At 40.7% G+C, this 19,330-nt stretch overlaps 3 protein-coding genes across 5 annotated transcripts; 1 reads left to right on the top strand and 2 right to left on the bottom strand.

Moving 5' to 3' along the window:
- Window positions 1–250: 250 nt before the first annotated feature.
- On the top strand, window positions 251–2,520 carry akip1 (A kinase (PRKA) interacting protein 1). Its single transcript, XM_022207524.2, has 5 exons — window positions 251–442; window positions 1,431–1,617; window positions 1,718–1,792; window positions 1,890–2,009; window positions 2,097–2,520. The coding sequence occupies exons 2-5, from the start codon at window positions 1,459–1,461 to the stop codon at window positions 2,244–2,246; spliced, it is 504 nt and encodes a 167-aa protein (XP_022063216.2). The 5' UTR covers window positions 251–442; window positions 1,431–1,458; the 3' UTR covers window positions 2,247–2,520.
- c8h11orf16 (chromosome 8 C11orf16 homolog) lies at window positions 2,395–11,251 on the bottom strand. Of its 3 annotated transcripts, none has more exons than XM_022207523.2 (8): window positions 10,888–11,251; window positions 9,722–9,935; window positions 7,812–8,174; window positions 6,495–6,592; window positions 6,222–6,369; window positions 5,642–5,873; window positions 4,998–5,498; window positions 2,395–2,793 (listed from the first exon to the last, which is right to left on the bottom strand). In XM_022207523.2, exons 1-8 carry the CDS (start codon window positions 10,956–10,958, stop codon window positions 2,570–2,572), a joined length of 1,851 nt encoding a protein of 616 aa, XP_022063215.2. In that variant the 5' UTR covers window positions 10,959–11,251; the 3' UTR covers window positions 2,395–2,569. The 3 variants fall into 3 exon arrangements, with proteins under 3 accessions (XP_022063215.2, XP_022063214.2, XP_051807677.1); XM_022207522.2 differs by having other exon boundaries at window positions 6,216–6,369; window positions 10,888–11,248; XM_051951717.1 differs by having other exon boundaries at window positions 6,216–6,369; window positions 9,722–9,874; window positions 10,888–11,200.
- Window positions 11,252–11,313: 62 nt separating this feature from the next.
- LOC110960325 (nuclear receptor-interacting protein 3) lies at window positions 11,314–15,824 on the bottom strand. Its single transcript, XM_022207528.2, has 7 exons — window positions 15,487–15,824; window positions 14,898–15,071; window positions 14,636–14,718; window positions 13,170–13,309; window positions 13,018–13,070; window positions 12,765–12,853; window positions 11,314–11,958 (listed from the first exon to the last, which is right to left on the bottom strand). Exons 1-7 carry the CDS (start codon window positions 15,652–15,654, stop codon window positions 11,928–11,930), a joined length of 738 nt encoding a protein of 245 aa, XP_022063220.2. The 5' UTR covers window positions 15,655–15,824; the 3' UTR covers window positions 11,314–11,927.
- Window positions 15,825–19,330: the final 3,506 nt, after the last annotated feature.

Genomic DNA, 19,330 nt, shown 5'->3' with positions numbered 1-19,330 from the left:
ATTCTTACTGATGTAGGTGGGGGTACATTTTAAATATTTTATTGTAAATATGTGTGAAATCTGGACTGTTGATTGAACATAAATTGTGAATCTGGGATAAAGGTGGTCTGATAACTTTGAACTTTTACTAATAAATTGAATAATAGGGGAAATAAGCATAAGCATTAATTCATAATGGAATAATTAGTAGTTGCTGTCCTATTAAAAATATATACAAATATATATATATATATATATATATATATATATATATATATATATATATATATATATATATGTTTTTTATTGTGGATTTACTTTCCTTGGCAGGATCTGAAGGGGGCGGAGTCTAACCTGCAGTACTTCCTGTATTGACATTTGAAAGCTTCTCTGGCTGCATTCTGGCTGTGAAGCTTCAACCTTGCAGCGAAACGGGGAAAATGTGAGCAGCTCGGACTGACAGGTAACTGTATGAAGCATCACACTTTTTTGAAGAACTGCACTCATTTAACTGTTTACTTGTTTACCCATGCGGCACTAACTGAAGGTGCTGAACTGGTAAACAAGTAAATAATCTCTTTACGAGAGATTTGTTGACTGTGCAGACATCTGTGAGGTTGTTGTTACAACACAATGGCAGGCTGTGACGTGAATTCGTCTCATTGTTTGTGCTGAGCTCAGAGGGAAACTGTTCTGTTTGTAAAAATATGAACTAAGTTGTTTCTGAAATAAGTGAAGCTGCTTCCTAGTGTTGCTTCTTGGGGCGGTAAGCTGTACGCATGCGCAGCTTTCCATGCTGCTTTCACTTGTGCTTAACGTGTTGATTCATGTTGCTGCTAAAAGCTCATAATTTAAAAATAATATTTACAAAAAAATACCATGCGACCACGATTGGAAAAAGTTTCTGCTAATTTTATCTGTGGGTGTGATCTATCTATCTATCTATACATCTATACATCTTCAGATTTTAATGTTTTGCATCTGTACTGAAAATCAAATATGGCTGCAGCTCTTCTTATTACCCATTAATATGCCCAGAATTCTCTCATCAATTAATCTGCTGTGCAAAAAAATTAAACTGTCATTTGTTCTCAAGTGCAACATTGCACAGCTCAGCGTCCAGCTCAGTGTTATTGTTGCTGTCTTTATTGTTTTTGTGTACATTTTTCTGGAGCCAGTGGTGACGTTTGTCTGCTTAGACTGTCATGGAGGAGTAATATAAACATGAAATATTAATTTGGCAAGCTAAATCTATGGGGCATTTTGGTGTGTTTGCTTAAAAAAATGTCTGATTATCAATCATGTTATTGCAATTGTTTGATGTTTTTATCGACTATTTTTTGGCTCCATAAGAAATCATGAGAAAAGAAAGGCAAATGTGAAATGAAACTCTATAAGGTGTTCCTGTGATGTAAAGGAAACTGGCTGATGGAGTTCTCTCTTTCACTCAGGTCACCTAAGTTTTCACTCGACCTGTTCATGGCTAACCAATCCTGGCTGGAGTCTTCCCTACGGCGCTCTGCCAGTCTGGGCTTGGAGGTGCTGGAGCGCGCCTCCAGACGGAGCGTAGACTGGACTAGCACTGGTGAATCCCAGAGCCCCACTACAACAGACCAAGATGCACATATACCTGTCAAGGTTCCTGCATGTCTTTTTCTGCATAAAGCTCACTTCCAACAACTGATTTTTGAATGCTTTTCTCAATTACAGTTTCTTATGGTTTTTTTTTGTTTTTCAGAAACCCTGCACAGAGCTTAATGATGCCTTTGCAACCATTGCAGAGTTCATGGCACAGACGACCTATCATTGCAAGGTTAGTGAATATTTCTCATATTTCACCTAGTAGCCTGCACCCCTATGTGGGCTTTCAGCTACACACACGGAAGACTTAAATTTATTCTTCGCTGCAGAGGTTTTATGAGTCTGGCTGTTGCCCTGAGCCCAGCGACACTGAAAAAAAACACACGTCCAGGTTTCACACGCGTATTGGAGCTGGGAAGACAAAACCTCCACTGCCAAAAAGGAAACATGTAAGGAACAAATAATAATAATCTACTGTTTTTTTTTTTAAAAGAATGAAAAGTTTTCATTAGTGTCATCCGTCTTTTTGTCTTCAGGGCCATGTGTCGGCAGAGGGTGAAGATTTTTACATCGAGGTTTCACCTGGAACATACGCCATCACTGCCAGTATGCCGGAGTCCCAGCAGCAGACTCAGCTGGTCAGTGTTAAAGCTGGGGAGAGTATCAACCTCACCTTCAACCTCTGACCCCAACCTGACCAAACCAGTCACCCTTAAAATTCAGTAACAAAACTGAACCATGCTAGTGATGTTTACGTGTGTTTCTTGCCTGCTTTTAATACAGATTTTTGCATTAAGAGTTTTATTTTGCTATTTAAATATTTATTTGCTGCACTTGAAAAGCCATATTTTTATTGCATTTTTGAAATTTTGCTGTAGAGCATCATGTAACGCGCTTTCGAGTGATTTTTACCTGCACTAATACCGCTTCAGTATATAAAATAAATGTACTTTTTATCCATTTTATGCTTGTTCTTTTACCAACAAATTTACCAAACATACACTGACACTTATGTGTAAACAGCCGAGGCACTGTGGCCAGAGAAAGATTGCAGTCTCGCTGGCGGTCGAGGCTTGAAGTTTGACATTCCAAAAACATCTTTGATGTTCGCTCGTCTTCCTTTAGTACCAGGAAGTGACTGAAACAGGGAGCTGTGATTTGGAGAGGCGCTGATCTGTGGGACAGGGAAGCTGAACCTGACAGGCTGTGATGACGTCCTGGGGGCTGCACTCTCTGCAGACAAAACAGAAATATGTCCAGGTTAACCTAGATCTCTTGCATATTGTATAAAGTAGAACTAGTAGTACTAGGGATGGCATCAAACACCAGTATTGGTATTATCTGATATTGAACAAGTTACATTTTGCAATCATGTTAATAACACAGTAATAGCAACATATGTTAGTAACAGATGTTAATAGTATTGGAAATAGTTCTGCACCAGTAACTATCTGGTTGACACTAAAACAATGGAGCAACATACTGTACCGTTATGACAGACTCTTAAAAAAATTGAAGATTACCTCAACTGTATTATTTTTTCTTTTAATTTTCTATAGAGATGGTAATATTGGAATTACCTTTACTCATGATAATGATGTGAAAATCTGATGTCATGACGGCCCTAAACAGTACCATAGACTTAGAATATATGTACATATCACTATCATTAAACTGAACTGTGTAGAACTTTTGTGGGATGGCTTCCAAATGAGCCCGACGGCACACGTCTCTTCATGGAAAAATGTGACCATTGCTGTGAAAAATGGTTGGAGCTGCTTAGTTGCTGTACACAGAAATATTCTCACCATTATTATAAAGCACAAAGATTTAATAATATGCGACTCAGACCATGGTGGCGATTATCTTTACTCTCATTGTATTAGCAGTAGTGTTCCTCAGAATTTACACTGAATTACAATCTGCCCATTTGCTCTATTACTGGATAGAAGTTAGTGTTATGTTTTGAGGCATTATTATAATAGCTATTAAAAATCCTGCTGAATGAACGTGTACATGGGTAGAGTGTGGTTTAAAAAAACTGCATGATAAAAATGTAGTGACTCGCCTTACTATGGTAGCTAGGGGTAGAGCAAAATATGGTCGCAGCATTATATTGCATCACTTCCTCTTGTGGTTCATTCACAATAAAACATCAACATTACACTGTCATCAAATATCAATATTTTTATTAAAACATGCATACGTGGTCTGTCATACAGGAGTGGATCTGTGTGTTTCAATCAAAGATGAAGAGCAAAGCACAACAGGCACAAGAGTAGCTGACAAGAGCCTTGAAACAGAAGTAGAGATTCACAGCTGAAATTTAACCAGTGCACCTAAATACGTAAATAAAAAATATTTTAGTTTTTAAATTTAGAGCACCGGCTGAATACTGACCTGCTAGAATGGCACTTTCCAGGCAGATTACCCAGTAAATACATCACAACAGCAAAATACACTGCAGCTCTTGGCAAAAGTTGTTTTTATTTATAGTACGTTTAATATCTCAAACTGGATGTCACACTGAGCTATTAATATTGAAGTGTTAGTAAACATATAGCACCTTTTGTTTGAATATTTTTAGATGGTTGTTGCTTTAAAGGGGATCTTCGGTTTTTTTCAACCTGGGGTCTGTTTTCATATGTCATTTCTTACATGTGAGTGATGGAGAAATTAATTTTCGACATAGCTCCAGTATTTAGCCAGGCAGGCAGCTTAGCAGCTCAGCTAGCAGCTCAGCTAGCGAAAAGTATGGGGCAACTTGCCCCCTGCGTCAAAGTCCGCCCCAACGTGCTTTTTCCCCACACTGACTGGCTCGTATAGTCTCAATGAGTGTCCCACAACATATTAGAGATGAGAAGTGAACGAAAACGTCCACATTACTTGGCGATCACTTCTTCTTGTGGTCTGCATCCAAATCTCAGGACGCTAGAAAGCAAATCTCGATCCGAAATCGCATGATAGCTCGCGCCAAAACACCAGTTTTGGAAGATTTGCTCGTTCTGAAATTTGCTAGAAAGCAAATTTCGGAATGAGATTTGCTTTCTAGCGTCCTGAGATTTGGATACAGAGCACAACAAATAGCGATCGCCAAGTAATGTGGAGGTTTTCGTTCACTTCTCATCTCTACTATGTTGTGGGACACTCGTTATGACTATCCGAGCCGGTCAGTGTGGGGAAAAAGCACGTTGGGGCGGACTTTGATGCAGGGGGGCAAGTTGCCCCATACTTTTCGCTAGCTGAGCTGCTAGCTGAGCTGCTAGCTGAGCTGCTAAGCTGCCTGCCTGGCTAAATACTGGAGCTATGTCGAAAATTCATTTCTCCATCACTCACATGTATGAAAAGACATATGAAAACAGACCCCAGGTTGAAAAAAAAACGAAGTTCCCCTTTAAGACCAGAAACCATGAACTGAGTCTGTGTCTGTTTCTTACCTGGCTGTCTGTGCTGTGGTTCTGGTCCAGTTCTTCTCCAGTACCTCCAGGGAGGACGCTGTTGTTTACTCCTCAGCTTCACTGCAGGAGAAACTGATGCTCTGGTCCCATCCTCAGAAAGAGAAAGAGAAGAAGAAGAAGAAGAGGATGGAACCTCAGAGTCGTTGATCCTCATATCTGCATTTCTGAGGTCCATCTCATTAACTTGCTCTGCCCTGTCAAACCCATCTGTTCCTCCAAGACTGGTCCTGCAGTTTGTGACTGAACAGCTGCAAGACGTAGATGCTGACTGGCAGCTGTCAGTGCAGAACATCTGAGGAGCGCAGGAGGAGCTGTGGGTACAAAGCCAGCTGCAGCATGGACTTGGAGCTGGTGTGAGGATTTGGAGCTCCCTGACTATTCTGTCATGCTGAGAAGCTGAAACAGGCAAAACCAGGCTGTCAGGAACCAGAGACACATAACTGTTCCACATCAGCACCCGGAGGCTTGTAACAGCATCAGCTGCAGGAGAGAGGAAGAGGTATTAGAATTACTGACAGTGGAGGATCAGTCATTACATCGAAATGATTCACTGTGAGGTAAAGCGTCCTTAACTGTGGACCTTCAGTTACATCACAACAAATGTTACACTGCTGTGGCCGTACCTGTAAAACCATCTCTGCCCTCAGTGGCTGCCATCACTTGTCCTGGACCAAATCTCCTCAGATCTGGTTCCCATGGTGACAGGACAGCATCGCCAGGGAGGAGACAGTGTGAATGAGCTCTGCTGTCTTTGACCATGTCAGGTGAGCAAACCAGTTGCCGTTTGGAGGAGACGACACCTGCCCTAGCACTTCCTGGATGGTCAAACTCGACGACCCAAACTCCCTTGCGGCCCTGGGTTTGGAGAGGTTGGAGGAAGATGTCAACACAGAATATACATATTTACTGGCAAGTTTTTGGTTTGAGGTTGAAATGAGGATTTAAATTTATTCACACTGACTGTGTATTTATGATCAATGCTGTGCTGCATTGTCCTTAAATTGGGCCACAATTGATAAACAGTTCATATTTAATCCACTAATTACGTACCATTTCTTGCAAAGCTTACAGCAAACCTTATAGTTAGTGTTTCATTTTGGATCCCTTGTGCTGATGTAGGGATAAAAATAAAAGGGCTGCAGTCCAATACTTGCCTGTATAGGATTACATACAGTATATGATCACAGTATTTTTTACCTGTACCTGCTGTACCACGGTGCCCAGATAGTACAGACCATCAGCCTCTCTCCTGGCCAACACCCTGCATCCTGGGAAGAACTCTGGACCAGCCAGAGTTTGACCAGGTAGCATGCAGGAGGCAACTGGACGGTGCAGATTACCCAGACTACACCTGGGGTACAAAGTCAAACAGTGTGGGAACTTGTGCTTTGAGAAATGTCATTTGTTTAAAATGTGTTTGCTCTGGTAACATCATCTGTAGTGCACTGTTACAAAATTGTGACCATGAAAACCAACCTGAGAAAGGGTGAAGATGTGTGGTGACACCAGCAACACTGAGCTGAAGGCACGGTATGCATTGATGACTGGCTCTCTGCAACATGCAGAGGAATCACCTGGCAACATCCAAAACACAGACAAACACAGACTCATTATTGTTTATTAGTAAACATTTTGCCATACTGGGGCTGCACAGTTTGCATCCTGGCCTTCCTGGGATCTTTCTGCATGGAGTTTGTGTGTTCTCCCTGTGTATGTGTGGGTTTTCTCCGGGTACTCTGACTTCCTCCCACAGTCCAAAAACATGCTGAGGTTAATTGGTAATTCTAAATGGTGTGTGGGTGTGATTGTTTGTCTGTTTATGTAGCCCTGTGATAGAATGCTGACCTGTCCAGGGTGTCTCTTGCCTTCACCCCAAGTCAGCTGGGACAGACTCCAGCCCCACTGCGACCCTAATGAGGATGAAGTGGTGTGCAGATGATGATGGATGGATTTAACCATACTGAGTGCACAGTACTGATGGATTGGTGGACTTGACATTGTTTAGGAGCAGCATTTCTTTTTGGAGTCCAACTCCAAGTGCAATTAACTCACCATTTAAATCAAGTCAGTGTATATTTCTATGTATTTATGTGACGATCGGCGTACGTTTGTCCTTCTGTTTATCTGTGAATCTTTTTGTTTGTCTGTGCACTTTACGCAAAAACAGACTTCAATGAAATTTTCAGGGAAGGTCAGAAATGGCACAAGGACCGCCTCATTAGATTTTATATGCGGCTTATAGTCTGGATCCACGTTAAAGATTTCTGTAGCATTGCAAGATAGCTGCACGGCGTCACTGTAACTATGACATCGAGTGAACACTACGTCAGCTGCCTGCTGACGATCACATAATTGCAGTCCTACAAATTTTAACTTATCCATTGGAAATAATACAATTAGCAACTGATTAAATTGTGGGGGTGTTTCAGAGTCCCATTAATTCCTGCCGCCTGCTACATATTAAGGTCACGTGATTCGATATCCGTAAATAACACACACATGCACACGCCTGTGCTCAGCGCAAGGTCATTTTTTAAAAAACATTTAATCCGTCAGTGATGATACACAGACTGAGCAGCCCTGTACTGGGTACTGCGATCTCTAAGTGCTTTTCTTGTTTACTGTTAACTTTATGGTTACTTGGATCATAGCCAGGTCATGATGAAAGTGCAGATTCTGTTGGAAGTCAAAGCAAACAGTTTTTTGTTATTTTTTTTAGCAAGTTTTTGTTGAAATTTTCCAGACTAAGCCAACAATTTCTGAATAGTCTTGTGCAGTAAAGTTCACCCATACCTTGTCCAACACTCCATTCAAACCAAATGGAATTAGATAACAGCTCCCTCTTGTGGTCTGGGTCAGAGTCTGCAGGTAGTCTCTGCTGTTCCTGTCCAGCTGCCTGCCTGAGTCCTGCAGATAGAAGATGTTCACAGGCCTCCCAGCAGCCAGGGCAGGCAGGACTCTTAGCAGGGCCTCTGGCTGGTCAGGGAGGTCAGAGCAGAGCAAGTGGACAGTCTGACAGAAGGGGTCAGCGAGAGCCACGGTCAGGGCAGCCAGGAGATTCCTGCCGGGGCTGCAGCTGATGGAGTGAATCCAGGACAGAGCTGTGTACACTGTGTCTGGAGTACAGGGAAGCATGTGGTGGGACCAACAGTGCACCTGCAAAGGGAAAAGGAAGATTTAGTAACTTCAAATACACACATGGGTGAAAAAAAGATGTCCGCAAAGAATTAATGGGAGAGACACTGCCTAAAAAAGATAAAGAAGACATATCCTCTTAGCCTAGCCGCGCTAGACAACCCACGGCAACAAATTTAATTCTCTGCCAGGGAGGGTCTGGTTACCCTCCATAAGGCTCGAGGCTGGATTCTCCTAAAACTGGCCGGACCAATCACCATGAAGTGTAGAGTCAGAAGGCGGGCGTAACGAAGTGACGACAGAGGCGTGACGATTCTGACAGAAACAACCGGTGCACAATAAACAGTTATCTTTCGACTCGGTTTTGGCCACAGCCCTTAAAGATCTGAAGCTAAAATTCAACTTGAAAGATAAACAAAGGACGGGACTGAAGTGTTTCATTGAGAAGAAAGACGTATTTGGACTTATGCCGACGGGATATGGCAAATCCTTAATATACCAGTTGGCTCCGCGGCTCTGCTGGCAATCCGTCGGCGCTCTCGGAACTACGTCAGCCTATTCGTTGCATTGATTGGTTGTATACCTACCCAACTGCTGCAGAGGGATTTGATAGACAACCTTTTAGCCCGCCTCCCTCCCTGTCGAGCTTCCCTAGACCCTTGTGCCGTCAGAAACATGGGTGTAGCATGGCTAGGCTAATATCCTCTTGTTTCATTAAGATAATACAGGCTTTAGTTTATATCAAGTTAAGTTATTTACCGTTTACTGAGTCCTTACTTCATTTACTTGGCTCGGGAGTCAATCCTGAGCATCGTATGGTAACATCTGAATTTTAGGATGCAGATTCATGATTTCTAAATTAATATTTGTAATGTTTTTGGCAAGTTTTTGATTTACTGTTCAGACATGTTTGACCAAATTTGGTGAAAAAAAGATTTATCTATTAATCAAAACAATACTGTGCTTGTAAACCCCCACTGTGCTAAACTAATGTGACATTACTTTATTTAGAAATGCTGTTTGAACCATGTGACACAAGCTAATACCAATGCTATATAATGGCAGTTCATACTGGGACATCTGGGGTCCTTGCACATTCGTCCACTGGAGCCCAGAGATGTTAAACAATGACTTTGTCCCATTTGTGCCGAACATGAGACTGATTTTGATATACATGTTCCAAGAATAACTCCCAAGTTTTTTTGGTGGGCCGTTGAACTTTGTTTTAAAAAATTTTCTTGACATTTATACAAAAACGTAAAAACTGATGTACAGATTGTAAAGAAATCATCCTTTCACCAATATTTCCATGCTCCAGAGGATGAACCTTTGAGCATTCTTTTTGTGCCGTCCTGGAGATATAAGGTGAAGATTTTACTCAGAAGTTGTTGGGCAAATTGATGTTGAGAACTATTAACACTTTTGGTTTAGTGACTCCATAACCAATCCCTAGTGTCACCTACACCCAAAATATCTCCAACAGGAGTGGCTCTGGAGAGCTTTCGTTGCTCAGATGTAAGACACTGTAATCATTTGTTCTGTACAACAAGCAGTCCATCCCAGCTCACCTTGCTGGAAAAAGTCATGATGTTGAAGAGTGAGTCCCTGAGAGAAGCTTTGGCCAGCAGGGTCTGGATCAGCAGGCGTTTCACTGACCCCAGAACAGCTCTCATGTTCTCTGAGCTGTCCAGAACAAAAGTAACGTTGCATCTCCGTTTGCCCTGGAACAGTGGAATCAGTGCAGCCTCAGAGGCCAGCGTTGGCTGAGATGTCATCCTAACACTGTAATAACGTGAAGGAACGACACAATTTCTATAAATTTTTCAGCTTTTTGGAAACATTTTATAGAAGAGTAAGCATGAGACAGAAAAAGAGAGAGGAATGGATGACATGCAAGTGTCTGAACCATATTTAGGCCAAAAATAACATCTGCCATCTATTTGTTTATTATGTAGACAGTAGATAGGAAGGAGCAGATTGCTTTTCTCGTTATGTATAATTTTCCTGAATTATTTTATCTGTTCTGTTCAGACATGTTTGTCTCATTTACCAAATTTTAAAGCCTGTTCATCAAATATATGAAACTACTGAATTGCTTTCATGAGAAAAGCTATAAATAAAGTTATGCAATTTATGTGATTATTGTAATTTACACCAATTAGTCAAACATTAGAACCACCAATAGGTGAAGAGAGCATTAATGCAGATGATACTTTGACACTTACAACCCACTTAAACACTGTTGCCGACCAAGAACATCCTGTTTTGCCAACAGCGCTCCTTTATTTCCTTCAGCGTGACAGTACACCCTGCAATTCCTGAAAATATTGCTCAGTCATGGCTCATGGAACATGACCATGAGCCCAAGGTGTTGGATCGGGCCTCCAAACTCCCCAAATCCCAATCCAGTTGATCATCTGTGAGTTTGCTCTCTGTTGCTTTTGTTTTATGAATCACAGCAACTGGGTCATGTTAGGAGTTATAAGTTTGAAGACACTCACACAGTTATTTAAATTAAGCAGGGGATAAGTAAGTAAAATATCATTTACACCAAAATGTTCTATCTCAAAGCTGTACTTAAATTGCACTTGAGTAAATGTATTCAGTTGCATTCCAGCACTGATACTGGACCTTCACACATGTACAGAGAAGCAGCAACATTTATGAGTCTTTTCTTGTTCTTTACTCTGAACTGAAAGCCAACACGTTTGTTAGAAAACACAGAGTATATTACCTGCAGCTCTTGTGTTGCTCCCAGTCAGCTGCAGACGACAACTTCAGCTCATTGTTGATGCTGGTTTCCATGGAGAAATGCTCAGGACTGAGTCAGTCTTCTTCGTGGCCACTGGAGGGGCTGTTCACCTGCCAGTCAGCCGCTCAGAGTCCGTTACCAAACAGCACTGTCACACGTTGAAGCTGCTGCGGTTCGGCCGTGCTGAAAAAGCGTCTGTGAGAAATGACACTGGTCCCTGCTGGTGTGTCACGACTTTTCTCCCGCTAACCCTCTTCTGTTTTACCTCTAATTAACAGCTTTAATTATGTCAGACTGCCTTTAGCTGCACCCAGTTTCAGAAATGGCTCTCAGATTGAACAGCGCAGGGACATGTTATGTAAGATTTTCTAAGGCGCTACATGAAGAATTGAACAAAGACAGAAAGAGTTGTCACATAATTTGGCAATTTATTTGATATTCAGTGCTACACGTTTGCTGCCGTCATGTGATAGACATATCACAAGTGTCACTAACATTCTGTAAACATTAAAAGGCAGTGACCTCAATGCAAATACATGTTTCAGACTAGAAAATACATTTACAACGTTATAAAATACAGTAGATAAACAGGTAACCTGCAGATTGTGCTAAACTTAACTACACAACTTCCAAATGTGTTCTCCATGGCTGATTTCCAGCTATAAATGTAGGATACTACGTCTGGCAGAACAATATGGGAAATCACAATTCTATCAGAATCTTAAAGGCTACAGCACTAGAGCTTTTGTTAACTACCTGCACAGCACGTACTACTGTAGTGACAGCTAATACAAGATACTCCGGGCTACAAGGACGCCGATGCTACATGAGGAAGTGCGAGCTGCATTTATGTAAAAATCTGTGAAGTTATTGAGGAACATCTGACTCCAAAATGCACCAAACAACATGGCAGAGAGAAAGTAAGCCTATGTGAAGTGAGAAATCCGAAGTTCCCCAAAGAGGCATCTATTTGTGTGAGTAAATATTTCTATTGCTTCTAGTCAGTGTGTGTGATAAAAAGATTAGTAATCCAGGTTTCTGAAGTCAGAGGAGCTGCCGTGTCAAAAGGAGAGAGGGAGCAAATAAAAGATTGGTTAGACTAATTTGTAGAGCATCTGCTTTCCCTAATTTAATTTGTGTTGGTTCTGTGTTATCAAAGTTCTCAAATCTAAGTAGTATTTTTGTAATAGAATACTGTAATACGGTAATAGAACACTCTTGTTCTTGTAAGAGTGTAGATATTTTGCACTGATTTCCAACATCTGCTGGGCTGAACTAATTCTTCATCCCAAGCGATGCACAACTCTATCTCCAAAAGCTTGAAAGATGCAACAAAACAACCTTTTGTGCTCTAAATACAGTGTGTTTGTTTCACTTGTTGATAATTACTGACATTCATTTTACACCTACATAAACATTACCCTTCAAAAGTTTGGGGTCGCTCAGGCAATTTCCTGTTTTCCATGAAAACTCACACTTTTATTCATGTGTTAACATAAATGCACAAGGGTTTCCTAATCATCAATTAGCCTTTCAACACCATTAGCTAACACAATGTAGCATTAGAACACAGGAGTGATGGCTGCTGGAAATGTTCCTCTGTACCCCTATGTAGATATTCCATTAAAAATCAGCTAGAATAGTCATTTACCACATTAACAATGTCTAGACTGCATTTTTGATTAATTTAATGTCATCTTCATTGAAAAACAATGTTTCTTTCAAAAATAAGGACATTTCTAAGTGACCCCAAACCTTTGAACAGAAGTGTAAATGAACTGAATGAAGTATAATTCAGGGTGAACCTAAAAGAGGACATGCATTCTCTCACAGATAAAACGACACAGTGATCTTCCTACCTTTCATTGAGTGGCTTTATGGCAAACTGAACCTGCTCTCTCATGGTTGTCCCAAACACCAGCATTTGCTTGTCGGTGTCGATTACACACTTCAACACAGACAGCATGCCAAAATGTTACACACTTACACTTGATATTCTGCAGATATCTTCTATCTTTTACATCGCTACATTGCAAATACAACTTAAATGCACCCTTTGGTTTGGATGACTGAGTGCAAGTCAAAGGTTGTGGTGGAAATGAAATGACTTACCTTGAGTGCCTTTAGAGTCTTGCAGCCCAGGGACAGGAACGGCTTGTTACTCTCTGAAAATAATTGTAATTGGTGGGTATTAATGCTATGATAATAGAACTTAAAATCTTCCCTGTCATTTTTACTCATATATAGATTATTTTCCTCCTTACCCACGATGGCAAACGAGCACATTATCCGGAGTTGCCCGATGGTCAAGCTGAGCTCCTTGATGTGACCATCGATGCAGAGCTTACGCTGAAACGGAAATCCATCTGTCTCCATTTTGTTCTCTTCGACGTATTCTTTTAAACTTGGAGGGAAACAAAATTAATTTACCGTTATCTTTCCTCTGGCCGTCAAAGTGTTTGCATATAAGAGCCTTAATTATGTGTTTTGGGATTTTGCTTTTCCTTCACAGCTGCTTTGTTGTCCATGTAAAAGGGCTGCAAACTCCCAAAGCCCACAGCAAAGATGGAACACAGCTCCTTATCGCTCTGAAAGGATTCATTTGAAGTTTAGGCTTTTCTTCTGTTACTTATCTAACTTACTATTTTGAAAAATATCTCTATATGCAAATGAATTCTTCACACCGATAACTTTAACTTTACAAATGCCTGCAAGGTTCTAAAAATATGCAGATTAACAAACGATCAGCTAACTTCCAGCAGATAAAGTGAAAGTGGAATGTGAAGTAATGCTTCACTGGGATCTGCACAGAATGTGTAAGGAGCTGATCTTAATGCAGAGTTTCTTCAGTTCTGTGGTGCAATAATCCCGTCCTGTTGTTCTATGGCTTCTTGTGACATCCCACACTGCTTTGCATTGACACTGTCAAAATACTTCAGTTTTTTTAATAAATAAATGAAACGCAAATTATTAATTTCATGTTCCATCACAGGGCTGCACAGTGGATTGGTGGAAGAACTTTCGCCGTGCAGCTACGAGATCCACGGTTTGCGTCCCCGCCTTCCCGGGATCTTTCTGCATGGAGTTTGCATCTTCTCTCTGTGCATGCATGTGTTTTGTCAGGGTACTCTGGCTTGCTCCCACAGTCCGAAAACATGCTGAGGTTAACTGATAACTCTAAATTGTGTATGATCGATGTGTCGCTCTGAGATAGACTGGTGACCTGTCCAGAGCCTCCCCTGCCTTCACCCTAAGTCAGCTGGGATGGACTCCAGCTCTCCCACCCTAATGAGGATTGAGCGGTCTATAGATAATAGATGGATAAATGGATGTTCCATCATACAGTACATTATTACATAACTCTTCCTGATGTTTTTGCCTTTCACTGGTTACGCTTTGCAACTATATGTGGGGAGGCCTACACTGATGTACTCAGAGATCTGGGGTTATAGTACGTAACAAGTATTGGCTCATTATAATTTGCACAGCTGACCAATCAGAGCAGACGATACTTCCTGGAGTATAAAGAAACTGGAGCTAAAATGGGGGCATTTCACAGATAGTGAAAGAAGGCAGTGCAGCGATGTATACATGACAAAAGATCATCAACATATACCATATACCATCATAAAATCATACGTCTGAAAATTTGCACAATCAGGGCTCTTTAATTACCCTTTAGGTGCTTAAAATCAAGTAGGCAAATGATGAGAATGTGCAGTGATCTCACCCTAATCTCCCCACAGTCAGTGAGGACATCAGGTTCAGCCTGCAGCCTGTATCAATCAGCACATTCAGCTCCTGTCCTAAACACTGTAAACACACAGAGAAGGTGGCTGTAAAGATGGAGACAGAAAGAAAAAAAACTTCACTTGTACAAAGCTATTATTTGGGTCTTATGCAAATAAAGACGTATAGCCAATGTTACTGACTACAACTGTCACACAATAACATCCAAAGTAACATCTCTCAGTAGATTAACCCCCACCCACCTTGCAGGGTACATGGATGAAGTCTTCCTCCTCTTCCTTCTCATCCTCATGTGAATTTAAATTCTTGCAGCTCAGAAGGATTCCTCCACTGTTTGGTGTGACCCCACACATGTTCATCCTGCCTCGGCTCAGCTTCGCCTCTAGCAGGCGCTTCTGGAGGATATTGTGTGGCTGCTGCAGTGGAGATAACAACAATATGAGCATGAGTCAATTTTAAAAAACTAATCAATGTTGAGTTGGAGCTTGATGTAAGATAACACTGCAATTACAGTATGCATATGGTAAAAGAACCTTCTAGCAAATTCTGTGAAAAGGTGTGAAACATTGAGCTACTTTACATGTATACATCAATTTGAGACCATTTATGATTCCCCTAATAACATATATGCTATTTCACTGCATTACTTTACAAGCTACACATTTTTAAAAAATATATAATGATAAATGAAGGATTGTGAAATTGTGGTAAATAAAATAAGACGCAGTGACTGTCCCATCATCTTTATTTGCATTAGTTCACGCTTCAAGTTGATGAATAAATTATCTAAAAGTGTGTCTGTGTGATGTGAGGCCTTTGATAGAAGCTCACCCCTTGTTTAGACGTGCCGAGTTTCTTCAGTCCATCCAGAGGCAGCAGATCAGCCGAGTCCTTGTGGAGGAACTGGATGGCTTGTTTGATCCTCCTCTGCTGCCTCAGAGCCGCAGCATCCAGGACCCCCGAGTCCCTCCGATCCTCAGCCCGCATCCCCGGGAACATGTCGGCGGCTGTGAGAGTCAGAACCGGGCGGTGTGTCTGTATGTTCCTCGGTTCTCCACCTGCGTGCACGCAACTGATCTAAGGAGGAATCCCCAGTGCGTGAAGCCCACTAGAGAGGAGACTCCCCCATCCTGACAGCGCAGAGGACGTGGTCAAGGCAGACATGTTAGAGTACTACTTCCGGATTGAACCTTCTAAATAAAACTTGCCACATGTAGTTGTTGGGCCATTTTCATTCTCTTTCAAGCAGTAAAATCGTAAAAATGAGATATTTTACGAGTTGTTTATGAGACACAAAGAAAATGTAAATACTCTTTAGAATTATAATAATAATTTTTCTGTACGGCTCATTTTTCTGCCAACAAAGAACCAAATGCTGCATGATCAGAGTGGGAATCACTTCTCGATGTTTTTGTCTTAATTTCCCCTATGGTCTATATTGGACATTCAGTAAGCTAGCCTGTCTACACTGTAAAACAAATACACAGTACCAGTAATATTCATCTCCTAATACTGCAATATTCCATGATTGCAATCTTCATTTTACATTTAATCATGTGTACTTCAGTGAAGGGTATTTACCTGCAAAAACAAACAAACAAACAAAATCTCTGTAGAGACTCAATATTTCATTTTCTTTTAAATGACACAAATTTGATCGAATTCTAGAAATGTGTCTTCAGTATTGTTGCTAATTTAAAAGTTTAATCCATTAAATAAATCTGTTATTTAAAGAAAGGTCTACAAAGAAAGGGAAACAGCTCATAAATGTATTAGGTTCATATGCTGTTCATATGCTGCAGTAAAGTAGACTATTTATAACGGTCCAAAAATAATGACTTACTAGATGTGGGTTTGCAAGTGTTTTGCATTTTGCTGCAATGCTGTTAATATCATTGTGCTCCTTTTAAGCTGTTACATAGACGCCTGTCTAAGACATCAGAAGCAATGATAAAACTACTGTCAAGCTCCTTGTATGTGGACACACATATTTGGTGAATATGCTTTTACTTTGACACAAGCTCTCTGTATCGTGCCGTTTGCGTTTTGATGTCTTTGGTTTGACTTGACGTACCTTTTGCCTGCCTGAAAATAATGAAACATGCGTCACTTTACTGAATCGTGACTACAAAGTATTAATTTTGCTATAAGTTTTTTCTTCTAATTAAGAATAGTATGATAATTTTCTATCAATACAGAAAGCACACCATATTGCTGAAGCAGAATTTCAAAAGGAATACAGGCCTCCACCAAAAACTCAAAAAGTCATCCTGTATGAACATTGCTGCATTTATTCTAAGTGACCTGAGTATTCTTCTGTTTTCATAGTTGATATATAGTACTTGTTACACATCTCCACGTGTTCTTAGGAAGCAGATGTGAAGGAAGCTTTTACCTGAGTAAAAGTACTACACAGAAAAATAGCAAACATAAAAATCCATTACAAGCAAAACTTCTGCATTAAAATCCTGAAAATATATTTCCATTATTACAGTATTAAAATAAAGAAAATGGAAAAATATATTATTACCGATTCATTTATCTGTAAAAAAAACAAAAAACATTTCCATTTTCAACAGTTTTGTTTTGGACGACAGTTAATGATGATCATTATGAACCAGTCATGGTAATTATTAGGGCCCCAGCACTAACAGTGCATAGGGACCTAATGGAATGCTTTCACCAAAAAGTAGTGCATTTTTGAGGGCCTAAACATGTTGATAAACTCATGACAATTTGCACACACAGCAGAACTGGCAAAAAAAAATGTAGAATTTATGGGACTTGCACATGTGTGTGGCAAAATGACTTCACAGAGCTCCCTGCAAAGTATGTACCATCTACTGTGGGCTGGATGTTTCAAATACATCTACTAAATTTGGTAGGCATATGTAGCACGTCACAGTGCACAAAAACTCCAGTACCACCCATGCCCTAAACAGGAAATCCACCATTTTGCTTTAACTGTGAGATTTTTTATTATTTTTGCTAATTTTCAGGTGTTACATCCTCATAAGGGGTAACTCTAGGAGACCTCAAATTTGACCAGTATATGTAACAGGCTTTAGTGATGAAAAGTTATCAAAATCTTCCGCAAAAATCAAAGGGCATTGCCATGGTGACCTCCTGAAGTTTGATGCTTTGCCATGAAAGAGGAAGTGCTGTCTAACTTCCGTGTACATGCTCCAGTCTACCTCAAACTTTATATGTCTACATCCATATGAAGTAGGATATGTCTGCAGAGCCAAAGGCTGCTCTCACAGGACCACGCCGATAGGACCACACTTCTGGGACAAGAAGTAACAGTATTTCCCTCCATGATGGACAAAAGTCACAATGTGAGTCCTCATCATGAATCTATTTTATGTATTCATTTTTTAAAAAATTTTATACCCCTTATTAATCCCACGAGGGGAAATTCTGATTTTCGCATATCCCCCCATCTGAGGGGGTCAGAGCACAGGGTCAGCTGCGGTACAGCGCCCCTGGAGCAATTATGGATTAGGTGTCTTGTTCAGGGACACCTTGACATGAGCACAACAGCCGGGGGATTGAACCGCAGCCCTCCGGTTGCGAGACGGCCACTCTACCCACTGAGCTATCGTTTAATTGTTTAACATTATATAACCATTTCTGATGTCTTCATTTGCTCAAAATGTTTCATATAATTACCAAATAATTTTCTATTAATGAACCAGTAGATAACTGGACTAATCATTTCAGGTCTACATGTATTTTATTCCAGGCAGGGTAATCCATAACACAGCGTCATATTCAATGAGCTGCTCATAAATTTGCTTGCAACACTCTTCATCTGTAGAGTCACTGAAGTTGTCCAATGAATTATGTACATAATAAGAATAAAGTATAATATTCCCTAATGATGGGCTGCTGAGTTGAAGCAACATTTAAAGAAAAATACTCAAAATGCACGTACCACATATTTGTGTTTAGCCTTTAGGCAGTACTGGATAAAATGTAATTCCACCACCATTAAAGAACTAATGCCATTTGTCATTAGGTGAGATGACATGTCTTAGAGCCTCTTTTCAATTCAAGAATGAATCCATCCATCCATCCATTCTCTATACACCGCTGTATCCTCACTAGGGTCACAGAGGGTGCTGGAGCCTATCCCAGCTTACTCAGGCGAAGGCAGGGGACACCCTGGACAGGTCGCCAGTCTGTCACAGGGCTACATATACAGACAAACAATCACACACACATTCATACCTACGGGCAATTTAGAGTTATCAAAAAACCTCAGCATATTTTTGGACTGTGGGAGGAAGCCAGAGTGCCCGGACAAAACCCACGCATACACAGGGAGAACACGCAAACTCCATGCAGAAAGATCCCAGGCCCACCCTGGGATTTGAACCAGGGATCATCTTGCTGCAAGGCAAAAGTGCTAACCACTACCTCACTGTGCAGCCCAAGAATGAATCCTATTAGTAATATTAGTATTAATATTCAATGTCAGAGTATTTATCCTTGCAATATTGTAAGTATACCTCATATTTCTACATTGTAACATGCAATAATATACAAATACCGTGTCCTGCTGTAATACATTTATAGTCAAGCCTCATTTGAGCAATGCTAATGAAATGCCAATACACCAAACCTATGAATTTTTCCAATATATCATCAGTCTTCCTCAGTGTCTTAATAA

The sequence above is a fragment of the Acanthochromis polyacanthus genome, chromosome 8 (genome assembly GCF_021347895.1).
Source record: "Acanthochromis polyacanthus isolate Apoly-LR-REF ecotype Palm Island chromosome 8, KAUST_Apoly_ChrSc, whole genome shotgun sequence".
In the NCBI taxonomy this organism is placed as follows: domain Eukaryota; kingdom Metazoa; phylum Chordata; class Actinopteri; family Pomacentridae; genus Acanthochromis; species Acanthochromis polyacanthus.
The sequence above is the reverse complement of the archived record's forward strand: the minus strand, read 5'-3'. Positions and strand labels throughout refer to the sequence as shown.